The sequence below is a fragment of the Phoenix dactylifera genome, chromosome 2 (assembly GCF_009389715.1).
Source record: "Phoenix dactylifera cultivar Barhee BC4 chromosome 2, palm_55x_up_171113_PBpolish2nd_filt_p, whole genome shotgun sequence".
NCBI classification, from domain to species: domain Eukaryota; kingdom Viridiplantae; phylum Streptophyta; class Magnoliopsida; order Arecales; family Arecaceae; genus Phoenix; species Phoenix dactylifera.
The window spans coordinates 17637254-17656661 of record NC_052393.1 but is presented as its reverse complement, the minus strand read 5'-3'; the positions used below and the strand labels follow the sequence as shown (position 1 = coordinate 17656661).

Genomic DNA, 19408 nt, shown 5'->3' with positions numbered 1-19408 from the left:
CGTCCGCTTCCGCCGGATCTCGCCTGGTTTTGCGGCGGTGGGTGCGGGGTGACGTTGCGCCGGTGGAGCGGGGTGCTGGTGCGGCAGTGAACGGGGCGGCGACGTCCTTCACTTGGTTCCGGCCACGGTCGGTGGCAGCAAGATGCTGCCGAAACCCCGGGAAAGCACGGCGGCGACCGAAGGCGAATCGGCGGCGCGGCGAAACGGATGCGGTGGATGATGCTTGCACAGTGACAATCGGAGGAGAAATTGACGAGGAAGCCGGCTTATTTGCCTCCCGGGTTGCCTTGGGGTTTTCCGGCGACAGTGCCTTTCTTCCCTGCGTGAGATCCGAGAGGAGGGAAAGAAAGGGCGAGAGCGTCGGAGGCAGCGGCGGTGGGAAGTGAGGGCGGCGACGGCGTCTTGCGAAGGCGATCTGTGGATTGATGCCGGGTAGCAGTCGACCGACGGGAGGGTTTTGCTTTTTCTTTCTTCACAGTGGGTGAGGTGATGAACAGGGAAGAAAATAAGGAGGAAAGGGAGCGACCCTTCTTCTTCGGAGTACGTGCCGTGTGACGGCCTTCCGTGCGTTCCGGCGTTTGCGGTGCAAATGATCTAGCAAAATACAGATGAGGAAAAGGCCGAAAAGGAATCGGCGGGGGTCCGTCCATAAACCGGATCCTTCGACTTCAGCAACAGAGGCAAAGTTAGCCCTGCTCTGATACCAAAGCTGATGCAGGACGGAAGTACGGATTGAAATATAGAGAGAAAGAGGAGAGGAAGAGGGGAAGAAGAAGGGAAAGAGGAGAAGAGGAGGAGGAAGAAGAAGACCAATTTTCATTCATTAATTCATTAAAAAAATTAAGCAAATGCTTGCCCTATATATGTAGGGCCACCAAATAACAAATAAGTCCCTATGAAGAAAACAATTTGAAAGAAGCCCTCAAAAGACAATATGCAAACTAATCCCACCCACATAAAATAAATAATAAAATGACATCAATCAATCCAGCCACAACGAAAGTGGCTGGACCGTCTTCCTGCGACAACCATGATCCTGCAAAATAATCAGTCCATTACTCGTGTCCGCACCAGGTTTGTATGAGGATGAGAGTGAACCCGAGAGGAATCCTCACGCTCAGAGGCCTTTTGGCCGAAGAGAACAAGAGGATCGGAGGAGAAGAAACCGGGTATGGTATGAGAGTGAAAGTGATGATGATGATGCCCTAGGAAAAACATGAGGAAAAACATGAGGAAGAACATGAGTCGAGAAGGAAGAATAGAGGGCTGAAGAGTTGTGTTAGAAAGATGGTTAGAAAAGGACCAGTATGATGGGAGACATAAGGGCTTGTATGAAGAGGAGACCGAGTCCAAGGAGGAACCTTTCCGTGCTCGAAGGCTTGAAGGTCGGAGAGGGAACATGGATAGGAGGAAAGGGCTGATTGGTGATGAATATGGTAAGGAAGTTTTTGGGGGTTCACGGCTTCAAGAGAGGGGGCCAAGAAATCCTACAACTGGCTTCCTAAAATCCAGCAATGAGGGCAGCACCACCTTGCAACCGAGGGCTACTCGGAGGGATGATGAAGTTGCTGCAGTTTCAGATCCCAGCAGCTGCAAGTCCGAGCAGCGGGAGGACAACCAAGCACTCATCTGCAGCAAGACCGAGTGTGCTGATGCTAATTGCAGCGAAGATAACATTGCCGAAACCAACTGCAGCAAAGGAGATGCTGCTGAAATCATTGGCAACACGATGGAGGAGGCTGAAGCAAAGCTTACGGTAGCATTTTGCAGCAAAGAGGATGATGCTAATGGTGCTAAAGGTGCAGAAGAGCAGCTGAAGTTCCAAGCAATGCTGCAACGGTTTGAGTTCAGACTTATGTACCAGCCAAACAAAGATGATTGGGTGGTTGATGCACTGTCTAGCGAAGAAGGGAGTCAATTTCTGGGGATGGCCGAAGAGGCCAAACAACAGAAATCTGTGGCACTAGATGGTGCCAAAGGGCTGACATGGGACAACCATCGAGATGCAGCATGGTTGAATATCCAAGATCAGCAGATTGGAGGAGGATTTGATGCACTTGTAGAGGGAGTTGCCGCACGTATTCGACGACAGGATAATCTGATTTTATACTAGAGGATTGTGTTTGGGCACTTCCTCGGTAACAGGGAAAGATGTCTTCCGTGGTGGCTTCACACATGTATTCATGTGAATCTTTCTCTTTATTGGAGGAAGGTTTCGAAAAAAATGAAGTCATGGCAAGTGCTGATCTTTTGGGGGAGAAGGCCTAAGGAAGATGACATATGGAAGACCTATGTTGATGTGGGTCAACGGTGCCCACACCATAGCCTTAGGGACAAGAAAATTCTCCAAGAGAGGGGGAATGTTGAGACCCCCACGCCGTTGAGCCATAACCTTGACACGTCGGTGGAACCCAACATCGGCTGCGGCCCAAGGATGGGCCAAATCCATTGCTTGGAGGCGTGCCAAGAGCGTGCACCTCGGGCGAGCACTGCAACAACGTGTGACAACGGGACAAAACCTTTTCACACTTGTGCACATCGAACCGAGCCCGTCCACACCCGACCGCGTCCGGCCAAGCCTATTCACACTCGAGCGCATCCAATGAAGCCTATTCACACTTGGGTGCGAGTGGAGGGACCTGACCAACAGGGCCGAGTCCATCAGCCCGTGCACACCTGAATGCATGCGCCGACATCCAACACATGGCCAGCAAGCATGCCCAAAGGCCAAGACAAGTGGTAGCCATCCAATGGCCCTAGAACCCCCACAGGACTAGGAGACATCAGGCCATTCATGTGCCACATGGCGAGCCTCAAGGGCGTCCTACAAGGAGCCGCAAATGCAGCTGCAAAATTTCTTCCAAAGAAGGATTGGACATGGGTCAAGCAGCCAAACTGTGGAGTCCCTGTCAAGCAAGGGCTCTTCCATATCTATGCAACCCGGGAATTGCAAGGCCTTGGATTCAGTAGGCCAATGATCATCAAGCCATGCATGTGCCACTTCAGCAATCCGTGTGCATGGCCAAACAAGGAACGAGGACACTTGTCGCAGTGTGCATCAAGGCCAGCTGCAGGCGGCAGCAAGCTGAATCAAGTGCAACCATCAGAAGGCCCCATGTGTAGGGGCATAACGGGAAAGCCTCCCATTTTGGGAATGCCCACATCAGTAATGCGCGGAGTCCCAGAAGTCTTCCATGGCCATTCGATCTGGGAGAGCAAGGGCTCAGATTCAGCGGGCCAAAGATCAACGCCCATGTGCAGCACATGGGAGATTTCAAACAAGAAAGGATCTGCGAGATGCCAACCAAGAGCATGCGCCAAACAGGAAAGAAAATCTTCATGCACCCAAGTGCAACCGAAGGATTTCTCCTAAGCGCGACACATCAGCAATCCACGTGAAGGACACATCACGGCCTAAGAAGATCACGCGCATCCCGAGAGCTTTTCTCCTTTGCATTTTCAGCATGTGACTTGCATGGAAGAAGTTTGAATTTGAATTTGAATTTTTTTCCCATTCGGCTGATTAGGAACTTATTTCATGCTCACCTTTTCCATATGATTTTCAACATGTGACCTGTATGTAGAAGTTTGAATTTGAATTTGAATTTCTCCTCCATGCGGCTGATTAGGAAGTAGTTTCAATTATCTCACCAATAAGCCATGTATGGCACATGAGTCTTTGGTCTATATAAGGGAGTCCTAGGCCTTTTGTGAGGCATAGAATCTTTGATGAATTGTCATTTAGCTCTTTTAAGTTGTAAGTCCTTTAGGGAGTCGGCCGCAAGGCTTGGGCTAGACTAGGATAAATTAATCCTCTATAGATTGTAAATGCTAGGTGGTCCCTTTTCGACCTTACTAGCATCTCCTTGTCTTTCGTTGTTATTAGAATTCGAAGCCACATTCTTTTTTTCTATCCAGTTCATTGCTGGTGTGTGTTTTAAGCCGAGTGCTAGAATAGAATTCTAGGCGAATAGGTGAGAGTTCAAAGCAGCAAAAGATAGTCACATTACCCACAAATCAATCCAACATAATCGACATCGACAATCCCTCAAGCGTAGGATCATTGGCGTGGGACTCTTGGACCGTGCATAGCTGACCACGCCAACACGCGCTCTAGCCCCATTAAATGCCACTTTGTGGCATTAAACGTGCCTGCGCAGGCGCACTAATCAGGAGAATCACGCACGAAACTGCATGCAGGTGCGTTGCCCTGCGTGCGGGCGCTCCTCCCCTCGTGCGGGAACCGGTGCGAACCGGTTTGGTTCGCACTGGTACCGGATTTGTATTGCTCGGTTTCGGTCATGAACCGTACCGGTCATGAACCGTATCGGTCAGGGACTGGACCGGTCTGATACGGGTTGAACTGGTCGGTACGGATCGGTTCAGCCAAGAATCGCCAAACTGGTATCGGGAGGCATACCGGTCGGCCACCGGATCAGTTCGGATCGGTTCGATCCGGTAACGAACTGATACCACTGGTTCAGCCTCCAAAAGCCAAAAAAATTGACCTCGCCGGTACGGGCTGATACCGGTCGGTACAGACCGGTACGGAGGCCGGTTCGGACCGATTCGGACCGGTATAGGCCGGTACCCTTTTTTACCACTGTACCGGACCGGTCAGGTCCCTGACCAGTCCCATACGGGCTGAACCGGCTGGTAAGGGCCGGTTCAGCATGCCATGGGTTCAGCATACCATGGTCCACAGTGAAATAATGTGTTTCTACCAGGATAAAATACAATATCCAATTTCATATTCAAACTATACTTGCATTCAAATGTTCAATCACAATATCTAATTTCAAATCCATTTTAACTCTACAGCCAAAGACTACGGCTGCATTTAACCCCGGCGACTGGGTCACAAGATCACATTTAACTCCTGTGGTCTAAGTCATGAGACCGCATTTAACCTCTGCAGTATAGGTCACGAGACCGCATTTTACCTCTACAGCATAGGTCGCAAGACCATATTTAACCCCTATAACATGGGCCACGAGAGTGTATTAATGAGGTAGGTCCATAGTCAATTTCTAGAACAATCAACATGCCAATGTGTAACCCACATTGTTAGGGTCTATAACATAGTTACAATGATAATCAGAAGATACATATATATACATTCAATTGAAAATATTCTTTTTCGAACATTTAAAATTTCTAAGACAATCCAGCCATTTATAAAATAAATGAATTTTTCCAAAATTCAACTGCAAAATTTACAATATTATGCAAACATAAGCCAAAAACAATGACGAAACTAGGACAATATCCCTTGTTTACTTGTGGGTGATCATGAAGTTGAAAACACAGGCTTTGGACGATCCAGCTTCAAGCCTTTACTCCTCACATCAATCAGATTCTAATGTTCACAAGCCCTCCACCGCACAAGGTGGTTCTCCTTGCAATGTCTTGGTTTTACAATAGAACATTCAATAAATATAATTTTCCTTGCTTGATCCGATTATATAAATATAGTAAAATTGTACATGATGGATGAAAACCATTCATCTAATTAAGAGCAACACAATCAATAATCAGATTGATGGAATTGCAGAAATTTCTTATGCAATTAAATTGAAATCATAACAAAATCGATAGGAGTTTTATTTTTTTCAAATAATTTTAATAAAATCCTGCAAAGTGTAGGATGTTACTTACCTTACAGACACCAACAACTAAGTAAATTATTCACCTTACAAGGATCCTTCGAGACCTAATAACCCAAAAATCACTCTTCTTTCGAATCAATGCCCCACTAATATTTTAAAATATTTTCTAAAAATTCGGTAAAATTTTAATTTCTCAAATAATGATCATGTAACAGAGGAAATGACCGCTTTCCTAACAAGTAGGCCAGTAACCTTGCTTGTTTTTGTCTATAGGGTGAGAGACGAGAGGCAACACGGTGGGGGCCCCTTTGGGGATTTGCTCAGAGAAAGGTGTGAGAGAGTAACAAAGAGAGAAAGGGAGTGAAAAAGAGAGTGAGTGAGGGGTGGAAGGGAGGGCACGGTACCCTTTGACATGCCTCCTCTACACACAGGGAGAGGGAGAAGGGGGAAGAGAGAGTGAGAGTAAGTGGGGGGGAGAGAGAGAGGAGGCATGAGAGGTGGTGGAGGCGAGAGAATCGAGGGTAGGAACGTGAGTGGTAGTGGGGTCAGGGATCACTTCGCGTCGATGGTGTTGTTTCTGGTGAGGGCCAACAAGGAGGAAGTGGTGACTGGTCGAAATCAGGCTATGGAACCGGAAGAAGAGATGAGAAGTAGAGAAATTAGGGAGGCAGTGAGCACCAGTCGAGCAGTGGAAATCTGACGAAGAGGTCATTGCAAAGAGCTGATGAGATAGAGGTGAGGAGTGAAAGAGAGACAAAGGGGCCGGGCACGGTCATGTGTGAAACATGGGACTTCTTCCCTTATTTTTGGTCTTTAAGGTAGGGAAGGGCCTACCTTGCAAGTAGGCCTAATGATGGCCTAGGCCATGGGACCAGATGTTACAATATCTCTGTGCACACCTCTCTAATATGAGAAATAAGTGAAGTCATGTTATATTATGTTCATATATATCTTTGGTGTCATATTGTTAGATCATGGTCTCTTATTGGTTCACATTTAATTGAGTCTTACCAATAATGATGAGACTTCAAACCAAGGTTAGCCGAATTGGCACCATGATCATATCGGTCGGCTACTAATTCGGTTCGATTTGGTACGATACCGGTTCGGTACGGGGTTAACTGGATGGTTCACCCCGGTTTAGCAGACCATAAATTCAAGCAAGGTCAGCGGAACTGTTCCGAGCCGGACGGTTCCGTCCATTCCGAGCCGTACCGGTGGCTCACCGCTATGATTCTGGCGGTTCACCGGTACGGTTCTGACAACGAAAACGAGACCCATTGCCAGAGCCGGAGAAGGAGAAGAAAAGACAGCGAGCAGGGGAGGGAGGGAGAGGGAGGCCCCCGACAGCCCTCCGTTGGCATCCGCTACTCTTCGCTAGCCTCTCTCCTCTTTCTTCTCTCCCTTCTCGCTCTTTTTCTCTCTTCCACGGTACCGTGCCCTTAAAATTGGGACGGTTTCCGATACTGGTTCTTCTGGCCTTGAATTTAAGCCTTTTGGAAAGAGAGGGAAGGAGGGCGAACCGAGTGGCTCGAACTGGTTCCACTCTGAGCCGGACCATGCTTCAAACTCTAAGCTCACAACATTTTCTGAAAATACCGGCCGAACCGTGGCGGTCCGATTCGGTATGGACTATGGAGTGAATCGGATGATTTGGTAGTACGAAGTGAATCGGATGGTTCGGCCCGGTTTAGGAGACCATGTTCCAAACTCTGAGCTCTATATGTGCCAAAAAAATCCTATTGAGTTCTATAGGTGCACGATTATGTATGTGGGAAAGACATATACGTTCTGTAGCTATGGCATATGGCATTGACTAGTCAAACATATTTGGCAACTAGATGGGACAAGGCCAATGGGAACAAAACAGCAGATCGGAGCGAGCCCCTCTTTCATGGCTCCCTCCTCTGCACGTCGGCTCCCTAACCTCCATCGGCCGGCCTCGACCTTTCTCTCTCTTCCTTCCTCTCCCTCTCCCTCCCTCCCCCGCCCTCTTTTCATCTTTTTCTTTCATCTTCTCCCCCTCCGGCACCGGTCTTGTTTTCGTCACTGGAACCGTCCTGTGGCCAGTACGGCTCGGGATGCCTCGAATTAGGCGGTTCGGAATGGTTTCGCCGACCTTGCTTTAGATACTTCCTGGATGGAAAAAGCTTTGCAACACCACTCATTTCTCAAGTCTAGTCTCCATGAATGGTGATTGGTGGGCTGGTACATAGGACCCACCTGTCACCCACATGACAAGCATGTACTACAATCCCTGACTGCCATAGGGGAATTGGTGCTATAAGCAGAGAAATGAGCGGTGCGGGAAGTAGCATTGTGGATACACTCGAGATACTTCTCTAGTACATCCAAAATGAAAGGGAAGGTGTTTTCTTTCTTTTCTAGTGCTAAACTTTTTCATAGTAAATTGCAAATTTTGAAGTCGATGATGTTGATATATAAAGTATGCATTGGGGTCTATGGATGTGAATGATGATTGAATGATGAGCCTGCAAAAATTGATGCTATGATATAAAGTATGGACTATGTTATTTTGATAACCTATTATGCTTTATAGATGCTTTTTATATACATATGTTTGTAAATATATGTGTTTTACTATGCTTTATGGATGCTTGTTATGTACATAAATATGTATATATATGTGTATATGTATATGTGCAGTTATGCATAAAGAACATGTATATTCATTGGCACATCCTAGTTGTATCATATCGTATTTTTTTCAGATTTGTCATATTAACTAATCCCTATTATGTCGTATCCATATCCCATATTTGTGTCCATGCTTCATAAATGGCTGCAAGGTTTTGGTGGATTCCAGTGGGCTTTCAAGTTACTATGGTGCTCAAGTTGTGTTCTAGTTTTTCTTTGGTGAAAATCTACTTGTCAAGATGGCTTTCAATAAATTTTTGTGTTGATATCTCAAGATTCGTGTACGAGGGTCATGGACAACAATCTGGGACTTGTTTTGTTGGGAAATTGAGAAGCTAGTGCTGTAATAGTAAGGACATCTTATTGGGGATGAAAAGCTAAAGAAGGTAGAGTGGTAGACCATATATACATGCAGTCCAACACCATTAAGGGATTTGACTGTTCCCATTTCAGAAGACTTGGTTACGTAGACACACCAATATCAAAATTTGTAATGTATGAAGCATCTTGTGCAGATATCTCACATTTGTTTTTATTTTATGTCTGTGAATGATTTACGTTCAAACATTTGTTTCTTGGAGTACTCAAACACTTACGTATTCATAATGTCAAATATATTTGAAGGATAGCTTTTTACTAGATCATTTACAATCCGATGTTTCTTTATTTTCTTTTTCTGTTGCCCAAGGGGTATGATCATGGTAATAAATCTGTCACAGAAAGAATGCTTTCATCTAGATCATTTAAAACCTAATGTTTTTTCTTTTCTTTTTATGTAGCCTAATGGGTATGACCATGGTGATAAATCTGTCACAGACAGAATGCTTTCAGCATCAGCAGACCACATCCAGGTTGCTTGCTTTGATAGTTTTGAAGTCCTGTAACTTTTGAATATTAACTCTTAGACAATGTTTTCTTCTGAAAACTTGCTTAGAAATTTCTATGCAGGAAATGGATCTTCCGTAAAGCATTAACTTCATAAGGTCATGCCATCTGCTGTTGTATGGCGTCAGACCCAAGAAAAGTGATTGCCATATGAGCTTGAAAATTGAAGATTCATAGCCTGCACAAAATTTCTATATGAGCATCCAGAAAGTAGCATTGTCCTTCATTTTTATTTCAATCTAACTAATAATACTACCATACTTTCCTTTGATTAGCTTAATGCTTTCAGTATTGATAATGACACAAAATCTCCACTTTTTAATAAATATTGGCGAACAAATTTTCTTCAAATAAGAAATATCATCACCTTATTGGAGGAAACCGACGATAGGTGTTTTCCAAGTTGCTATTTGCAAGACATCAACCAAAACACTGCCATGAAATGCTGAAACACATGGTATTTTCTGTTTAAATATAAAATTCACTTTTCATTATAATTGCACATGTTCAATAAAAGATTGCAGTTAAAATTTTGCTAATTAAAAGATAAAAGGGTCCTATGGTTTGAGTGCAACATTATACCATTGACTGCAGAGTTGAATTTTTTAACTTTATCTTCTTGAACTACATTTTGAAACTATATAAGGAAATACTTGTCAATTCTTGCTAGATATGGATATTGCCAAAGAATAATTACCTTATTCAAAAATTTGAAGTGTTTTTATATACTAAAAGATCAATATCTTTATGGTTAGTTTTACAAATTTTGTTTCAACAATCATAAGAACCAATATACATATTCTCGAGAGCCACTTACATTTAGTCTTTCTTTTCGCTTGCCTCTTTTCAAGCTCCTCACCCGGGTTTGCATATATGGTGGTGGTGATCGATGTCAATCATGAACAAACCCGAAGTTGGTGGAATAAGCAGAGGATAGTTTTGCAACTTTGGCAACATCTCTTATGCTTGCATGAACTTTTGGCTGTCTTTGAATAAAAATAAGATCATTTTGTATACAGATGCATGAGAAAACAGCAATCATAATAGAGATGACAACAATAAAAGAATAAATGTTCAACCAAATAATAAATCATTTTCTTAATCTACATATATTCGAATAATTAGAATTGAATATGTAAGTCTTTTGATTCATGAGAAAAACACCAATAGCGTTCATTTACTAGTTTTTTGATAAATATTTTCAACTAAAGAGATGAGGCATGTAGGGGGAAATATTGATGTTGAAATCCCTAGGAGGCATTTGCAAAATTGGAGAAAGGTGTAGATTTAATCTATTATTATTGGTCCAACTCAGGTGTTACATGCAAGCTATCTTTGAAAAATGTTGCCTTCTAGTAAAGTTATACATTCACAATTTTTTATCATGCTTGATATATAAATCTTGAGAACATTTAGCTTGATAATGTGTTATAAGATCTATATTCTGATCATTAAGTAGAGTTATGCTTTCTTTATTGACAATCTGGAGATCCGTCGGAGAAGATTTAGTGGCCCAAATGCCTTTTTGGTTGTTCTTTGGGCGAAATCCTAGAAAAACTAAGAAGCATACAAATAAATACAAGTTGGATTTGAATTTCACTTGTACCGATTAAGGATGGGTATAATGCATGTGTTACCAAGTATCCTACTGACAAAGGTTATCGATGGGTGTACATAGATACACCAAAGATGCCCTCTATATCGCATATTTTAGCCCCCAAATTCTAGTTTTAGATTTTTTTTTTAATTATGTTTTCTTTTCCTAGTGCAATGCTTTTGCAAAAAACAAGGCAAGAGAACTGATTTTAGTGTTTGAGTTGTGGTTTTCTATTCATGCTAAGGTCAAGGACATGCATATTTCTAACACGAGCTAGACAAGTTAGAATCAATGATCTACTTAAAGCATATATCTTAGAATTAACAATTGAAATAATACTAGATTCCTACTGATGAAATGCTTGGTACCTTTTCCAAATACATTCAAGCTTTATTTACCAAGAAGAAAAGTTGAACACCTTTTGGGCACAATCTTGGTATTAGAGAATGATAAAGATTGGAAATCTATCTTGCTAAGGATTTAAGTCAAGATCTGCCGTACCGCCCCATATGTGCCGTACTGTACCATACCGAAAGAAAACCGGTACGAAACACATATTGAAGCAAGGTTCGCCGTTTCGGTACCGGACCTTGTATCGGTGCTACACTAGCACAGTGTCAGTACGGTATGGTATAGAATTTTTTTGGTGTAATAAGTGTCGGTATGCCACATGTATCGAGTACCAGTACTGAACTATAGTACAACAAACAATGGTTGAAACTTGAGAGAATTGCTTTATAGCGAGTTGCATTGCAATGGATATAACCCTTACCTGGAAGGAATGATAGAAAATGATTTCTAAATCAGATTTATGTGTCCTATGTATGGGATAAAGGAATAATAATTATGTTTATGCTTATGGTTACCAGCATTTTGTTGACTGCATTTCCCATTTTGCTATCTATTTTAGTTTTTATAAGTTATTGTTGACTGGAAATTATTAATTGCTAATGTTTCAGGTTGGATTAGCAGCTAATTTGAGAGACTTTGTTCTTACAAATCATGAAGGAAAAGCTGTAAGAGCTGATGCAGTAGATTCTTTTGATAAACTTTATTTTGTTCTTTTTTCTGTGCAATCTTTACTGAAACCCTTCCTTTCCTTGGGAGGCGGGCTAACATGTATATCCTTATAAATATATGAAATTGTGTGTATATCTTCTCAAATTTACATTTTGCATGTATACCTTCTATAATTATTTCTTTTTGCATATATATCCATATAAATATTTGAAATTACATGTATACCCTTGCAAATTTACTATTGGCATGTATACCTTTATAAATTATTTCTTTTTGCACGTCTTCCCTTATTAAGGGTATACATGCAAAAAATATATATAAGGCTATACACGCAAAAAGAAATAATTTATAAAGATATACGTATAAATAGTAAATTTGCTATGTAATTTCAGATATTTATAACAGTACACATGCAAAAGAAGAAAAAAATTGAAGGGTATATATATAAATAGTAAATTTGCAAGGGTATACACGTAATTTCAGATATTTATGAGGATACACAAGAAGAAAACCCTTTTTTGTCCTATCTTTTTCCTAGTTGAACCATGAGGAAAATATGTTGTATGAATGCAACACAAACAAACTTCACAGCTAGGGTGTGATTTCCTACATTTACTGCTTCTATAAGTTATAATGCACTTATTCATGATAATACAATGTATGTTATTTGTGTCCACTACAAACTTTTGATTTGAATCTATCAAGCTTATTAGAAATCGATACTTTTTACATTATGGTCTGCCCATGAAAACTGAGAGTGTGAGATAGTGTGAAACTTCTACTGGAGTTTGCTTTCTTGTCAATCAAATAGATGCAGGTCTGTCAGAGCCAGAGCTGATCAAAACCCGGGCCGGGCCGGGCTCGAGCCGGGCTCTACAGCAGAAATTAGGCCCGATGGCTATGCCCAGGCCTGGCCCGGCCCGACTGTCGGGCTTAAATTTTTGTCCAGGCCTGATCCGACTTTATAAATTTGGTTCTAGGCCCATCTAGCCCAGCCCGATCCGATAGGCCCGACCCGACATGCCCGATTTTTTCTTTGTTTGGAATCTGGAAATGGGCCAGAATGGCCCGACCAGGCCCGGCCCGATTTTTTTGGTCGGGCCGCTTTTCTTGCCCAGGCCCGACCCATGGGCCTTTTTTTAATGCCCAAGCCCGAAAAATTTCGGGCCGGGCTGGGCGGGCCAGAAGGCCCGTGATCAGCTCTAGTCAGAACCATTAATAGGAAATGATTATAAATAGTGTCCATCAATACTAATATATTTCATTTGTTTGTGGAAAATCGTATGTTGCTCACATACAAATATCACTTTGAATATCAATGATCTAAGTATAGGTTTAGATACCCCAACTATGAGATCAGACATTCTCCATAAATGACCGAGGCTGATAAAAAGTGATCATCAATCACAATGTCTAACCCATTCCCCAGCCACTCCCTCTTCGCACAAGGATACCTTGTGCCACTTCAAATTATAAGGGACATAAAAGTTATTGTTCCTGAAATAAGATCCCTTTCTCTTGCCTGTCTCTTTTCTCCTCTGGCTTCCAAAAGCTCAGTTGTGATGCATTAGGATATGCGTTTTAGAATTGCATAATGCAAAGCAGGAATCTCATCATAGTTGAAGACCAAGAATTTGTACTGAGACTTTCAAAGCTTTCATGGAGAGAAATTGTCCAGATATCCATATGATATAGAGACCAAATAACAGCCATCTTACATAAAAGTGAGTTTGTGTAGTCTGTAGAAAACTGAGGAGCATTTTAAGTTTTTAACTCTTAACAAAGCCATTACCATTGTTTTAAAAGACTACAAGTGGCAGATGGGCTCCTGGGGGGCATCTAGTGCTGAGGTGGATGCTCAGAGGTCAAGCAGCTCAAGAAATAAGTTATAAAAATTAATGATTATATTTTGGAAAGATGATATACCAAATAAGACATACGAAATGAATCGTAAATATCAACTTGGCAACATCCAATTTAATTATAAATCGATCTCATCTTGTGTACTCAAACATGAGGCAAATTGCTGAAGCACCAGCTTTGGGCAGGCTGTCTTTTAAAATAGTGATCATTGCAGCAAGTTTTGACCTTCCTGTAGCCAATAGGAACCTGGTAATTTGGACAACTGGCAACTTCATGTCATGATACGACTCTTGAGTCTTGATAATATGAACAGTCGTGAGTAAAGGCTATAAATCTGGAAAACAGATTTTGTGGATTGAAGTCATAAATAGTGATAAATCATGAAATGTGTTTATGCAGCAAAGATCTAAATTATAAGCAAACAAAATGTCTAATTGAGGATACATCAAAGAGAATTGTAGCAGTAAGATCTAAAAGAAGTCCAGCCTCAGCAATTATATAGCCAAATGACAGGCAATGCAAGATAGGGTGTACCATTTTCTAATCAAACGGTTGACATAAAATGCCTACCTTCTATTTTCATTGCGGAAACTGTTTTCTATGCTGGCCTGCTAGGATACATAATGGCATTGTTCCATGCTACGAATTCGGAATTACTATTTGACAATATGTAGTATGTACATTATGTCAAATATTACAATGGTAAACCTACATTTCATCTATGGATTTGTTAAAGCCATCCTTGCCATCAAATTTCTTCAACAGACTCTTTTACGTATGGTTGAGTTTGATAAATTTAAATGAATCAAAGATGACATCAAATAGAAGATGGTACAAAAGTTTTTATGATAAAAGAAATAATCTCTCTTTTTTCTTTTTCTAAATTTAAATTTAAATAAACTTGTCTTTCTTGTTCCTGAACAAGGATTTAACTTCAGGTGTTGATGCGCATGTAAGAAAAAATGAATGGGCGTTGTGGTGACCTCAGTACTGACCCAGCAAAATCCTGCTGGTCATTAATGGATGTACTAGTAAAATCATAGTTGCATAAGTTACATATTCATGCATTTACAGACAACTTTGCTAAAGATGTATGTGGGCTGAGACATGTATTAAGTGCCTAGTTTGTCGTTGGGTCATTAATGGGAGCCACTTCTATATGTTATTTCCATTACCTAAATGATAATATTAAAGTGCTTTCCAAGAAACACCTTCAACTCCTTGATCTTGTTATGTCTCTTCTCAAGACCTCAGGTTTTCTAATCCATGGATTGAACTCTTCAACTTACTGTAACTCCACAACAACAAAACCTAGGAGGTGTATCATATAAATCCTTTTAATAAATCTCCTGCAGAACACCAATCATAATGACCAACTCAAATTAGCTTCAGTTAGTATCAAGGTTCGTCGTCTCGGTACCGGACCCCGTACTGGTGCCACATTAGCACTGTGTCAGTATGGTATGGTATGGGATCCTTTTGGCGTATTGAATGTATGTACCCACCCGTATCGGGTACCAGTACCGAAGCGGTATGGTACGATATGCCCCGTATTGGCCCGTACCGGTGTGCCCCATACCGCCCGGTTCGGGCTAGTATGGCGAACCATGGTTGGGAACTTGGGATCATAACTCATGGAATTAAGCATAGTCATATTTGAAAATGTTTCAAAATTGTTAAATTCTAATTGTTCATGGACTTTATGCATGAGTCTTGCTACAAAGGGTGCTTAGATCATTCTTTAAGTTTAGGTAGTACAGTGGCCAATTCAAATTAGCATTAGTTGAGATCATGGCTTGAAGGGAATTAAGCATAGACATAGTAGAAAAGGTCTAAAAATAGTTAAATGCTATATCTTTGTGCTTGACATTTGTTACCATAAAGGGTGCTTCAGTGTTCCAACAGCTTCGTCAAGCAACTGTTTGAGAATCTACATTTGTGCACTCATTGGCATGTTTCTCTCATGGAAGAGTGCTATATTCTGTTTCCTACATTCTTTTGTCATGGTTTATGAATTTCCGTCTCTTAAAATGCCACATTCTTCTAGACCGCATGGAATCAACTAGGAAAAGTTTCTATGGATGACAGAGAGGAGGATACGTGATATCTTTGTGGCAGTATATGAAAGGATATAAGATTAGATTTATAAAGATTGATACATGACTTCTGACCTCTTCTACGAGATTCAAGAAATCTAGACTTTTGGCATCACTTGAATTTCAAAATTCAATTGCAAACTCATTGCTTATTCTTTGAACTTTTTCCAGTTACTCCACTAGAAACTTGGGTGAGGTTCACCTGTGGTATGAATAACAAATCATAGCTAATGTTTCGTGGAACAAGGAAAAGGTAATGATGCTGCAAGTCTATCTTCCTGCCTTAGAACATGAATAAGTTCCTCCTTAAGTTGATTGCCATAAGTTACTATCGGACAGGTTTAATGAAGGCGATGCTAACCCATATAAACCATCACCAAGTTAAAGAACTACAACATTTGTATGCATTTGGTTCATAATATACTTAATAAAAATGTTCTTATTGATTTTAAAGCTGTGTCTACAGGTTTTCATTTCAAAATCATGTTTTGACCATTTTCTTCATTCAATAGTTCTAAATATTGAGAGTTGAAATCTTTTTATGAGGTTTTTGGTCCTTAGAAGGGAAATAGTGGAGGATAATTCTAAAAATTTAGGGATTGGAAAACATAAACTTGTAAAGCCTTATTCAAAATAAAAATTATCTGCACCATGTTTTTAGGGGTTGAAGAACTTCCATTATGGGACGAAACACCAAGATGTCTAAAATATAACCTTTAATTATTGAAAATCTATAAAGTAATAAAAGATACTCATTTTTGTAGGCGCCCTGACTGCGCGCGGCCCTGGATGGCCCGCGCGGCGCCCAGGCCGCACCCCTGTCCGCGCGTGGCGCCTAGGCCGCGTGCCCTGTCCGCCCGGGACGCGGGCCATCCAGTTTGAGGAATTCATGATGAGGTGCGATGTCGTCGAAGACAAAAGAATGACATTGAGTCGTTTCCGGCGCAGTATTAATGAGGACATTAGGCGAGAGTTGGTTCTTCGTGAGAACTTCGTTAGACTAGGCCTACTCTTTTGTCCTAAATTATGAATTGATGACAAAACAACAACTGGCACGACGACCTGCTAGTCGGACTCCTTCACCCTTTGTTCCATCTGGAGCCAGACCTCAAACCACAATGACATTCCATAAGCCCAATAAAAATGTGTTGCCTACTACCCGAGATAAAGGCAAAGGACCAATGCCTGACAACATGCCATCAACCGACCCCGACAATGTTACAGATGTAAACAAGTGGGGCACGTGGCATTAAACTACCTGCGCAAGACACTCTATCTTGGGGAATAGGAGAACATACTTGATGACGATGTCATCGAAGAACAAGTCTATGAACCCGATCCCGATGACGAGCAGGAAAGCGACGACGACGATACTCAGCGGGCCCATCCTGACGAATGCATTCGGCCCACTCTAGGAGTCGTCCGATGTGCTTTAACCCAACCTAACGTGATCGATGACTGGTGTCGCAATACAATTTTCCACACCTACATCAAGTGCGGGACCAAGAATTGTAAAGTGATTATCGATAGCGGTAGTTGTATCAATGCGGTTTCATCTAGCATTGTGTCCCGCCTGGGGTTGAAAACAGTTCCTCATCCAAATTCTTACAAGGTATCTTGGGTTGATACTTCTTCAATCGCCATCAACGAACGGTGTCGGTCCCTATCCGCTTTCTTTCGTCTACAGAGGACATTTGGTGTGACATTGTTCCAATGGACGTCGGACATATTATCTTGGGCCGCCCTTGGCTTTATGATCGCGATGCAACCATCTTCGGACGCTCGAACTCATGCTCATTCATTTTTGAAGGCACAAAAATCACGTTAAATCCCTTACGTCCTAGGCTACCCAACAAGGATAACAAGAAACAAGCATCTGGTAAGAGAAGTTTATATATCATAAGTCCAAAGAAATTTGAAAGGGAGGCAAACCAAGAGTCCATTGTGTTTGCCTTGTTCGCACGCGAGGTTGAAAGCACCAGCATTGACCAGCCTTCTGGAGACGTGGTTCCGTTACTGGACGAATTTCATGATGTTTTCCCTCGGGACCTTCTAGACCACCTACCACCTATGCGTGAGATCCAACACGCTATTGACCTAGTCCCAGGAGCATCTCTTCCCAATTTGCCGCACTATATGATGAGTCCGACCGAACATGTCGAGTTGCAATGCCAGGTACAGGAGTTATTAAAGAAAGAATTTATTCATGAAAGCTTGAGTCCTTGTGCTATTCCGGCATTGCTCACACCTAAGAAAGATGGAACCATCTGGAGTTCCCTCTTTGCATGGCCGAGCATCTCATCTCGAGTGATCAGTTGTTGCTCCACTTCATGAGTCCTTGCTGTGCCAGGTTCGTAGGTAGTCATGGTTGGTGGCGGGCGGCCGTAGACAAGTTGGTAGGGGCTTGTTTTGATGGCCGAATGGTAGGAAGTGTTGTACCAATATTTGGCCCACACCAGGAATTCTGACCAAAGGTTTTGTTTGTTGTGGCAAAAACAGCGAAATATTGCTCCAAGGTACGGTTGACAACCTCCGTTTGTCCATCAGTCTGGGGGTGGTATGAAGAGCTTGCCTTGAGATTGGTGCCTTGAAGTGAGAACATCTCCTTCCAAAAGTCACTTAGGAAGATTCGGTCAAACAAGTCCAAGGCCAGCGCACGGGTCATATGTATTTATAGTCGAGCTATAAATCGAATAACGGTTAAATATCGTTTTCCAGTTTCTCGGCTTGACGACATGCTAGATATGATGGCCGGAGCCACAGTTTTTCCAAGATTGACTTAAAAATTGGCTACCATCAAATTCGAATCCGACCAGGCGATGAATGGAAAACTGCATTCAAGACTAAGGATGGATTGTATGAATGGTTGGGTGATGCCTTTTGGGATTTCTAATGCCCCTATTACATTTATGCGGGTCATGACACAGGTACTCCGGCCATTCACGGGTACGTTCTTAGTAGTGTATTTTGATGACATCTTGATTTATAGTTAGTCGAGAGAGCAACACATGGACTACCTCTGACAAGTTTGTCACACCGTTCTGCCAACCTCTACGCCAACAGGAAAAAGTGCTCATTCCTTGTCGATCCAGTCATCTTTCTGGGTTTTGTTATATCATCTGAAGGAGTCTGCGCTGACCTCCACAAGGTCAAAGCGATTGTTGATTGGCCTGAACCGACGAGCATCCATGAGGCCCACAGTTTTCATGGATTGCTTTTTTTTATCGGCGTTTTGTCTGTGGGTTCAGTACCATTATGTCCTCGATTACTGGCTGCCTCAAAAAGGGAAACTTCTAGTGGACGCGGTCGGCCACTAGAGCATTTGCGGAAATCAAGAAAAGAATGACGGAAGCCCCTGTGATGCGCCTTCCTGATTTTTCTAAGGCATTCGAGGTCGAGTGTGACGCCTCAGGGATTGGGATAGGTGGCATCCTCAGCCAAGAGCATCATCCTATCGCCTACTTTAGCGAGAAGCTAAATGCCGCTTAATAAAGATATTCCACGTATGACAAAGAGTTCTATGCGGTCATTAAACTTTACGCTATTGGCATCATTATTTGCTTCCACATGAATTCGTACTTAGACCATGAAGCCCTCCGGTATCTCAATTGTCAAAAGAAACTCAATGCCCGACACGGTCGTTTGATTGAATTCTTACAAAAACACTTTTGTTCTCCGAA

General features: G+C 42.2%; 1 protein-coding gene across 8 annotated transcripts in view; it reads left to right on the top strand.

Annotated features, from left to right (window-relative positions):
* Positions 1-19408, top strand: part of LOC103719990 (pullulanase 1, chloroplastic) — a 100504-nt gene that overhangs the window by 58535 nt on the left and 22561 nt on the right. For all 8 annotated transcript variants that reach the window (XR_005510655.1, XR_005510657.1, XR_005510656.1 and 5 more), the window contains exons 18-19: positions 9047-9118; positions 11709-11765. Coding sequence is in view for 4 of the 8 variants with exons in the window: in XM_039123540.1 (XP_038979468.1) it covers positions 9047-9118; positions 11709-11765 (129 nt within the window). In the remaining 4 variants the exon portion in view is untranslated. The remainder of the gene's footprint in view (positions 1-9046; positions 9119-11708; positions 11766-19408) is intronic.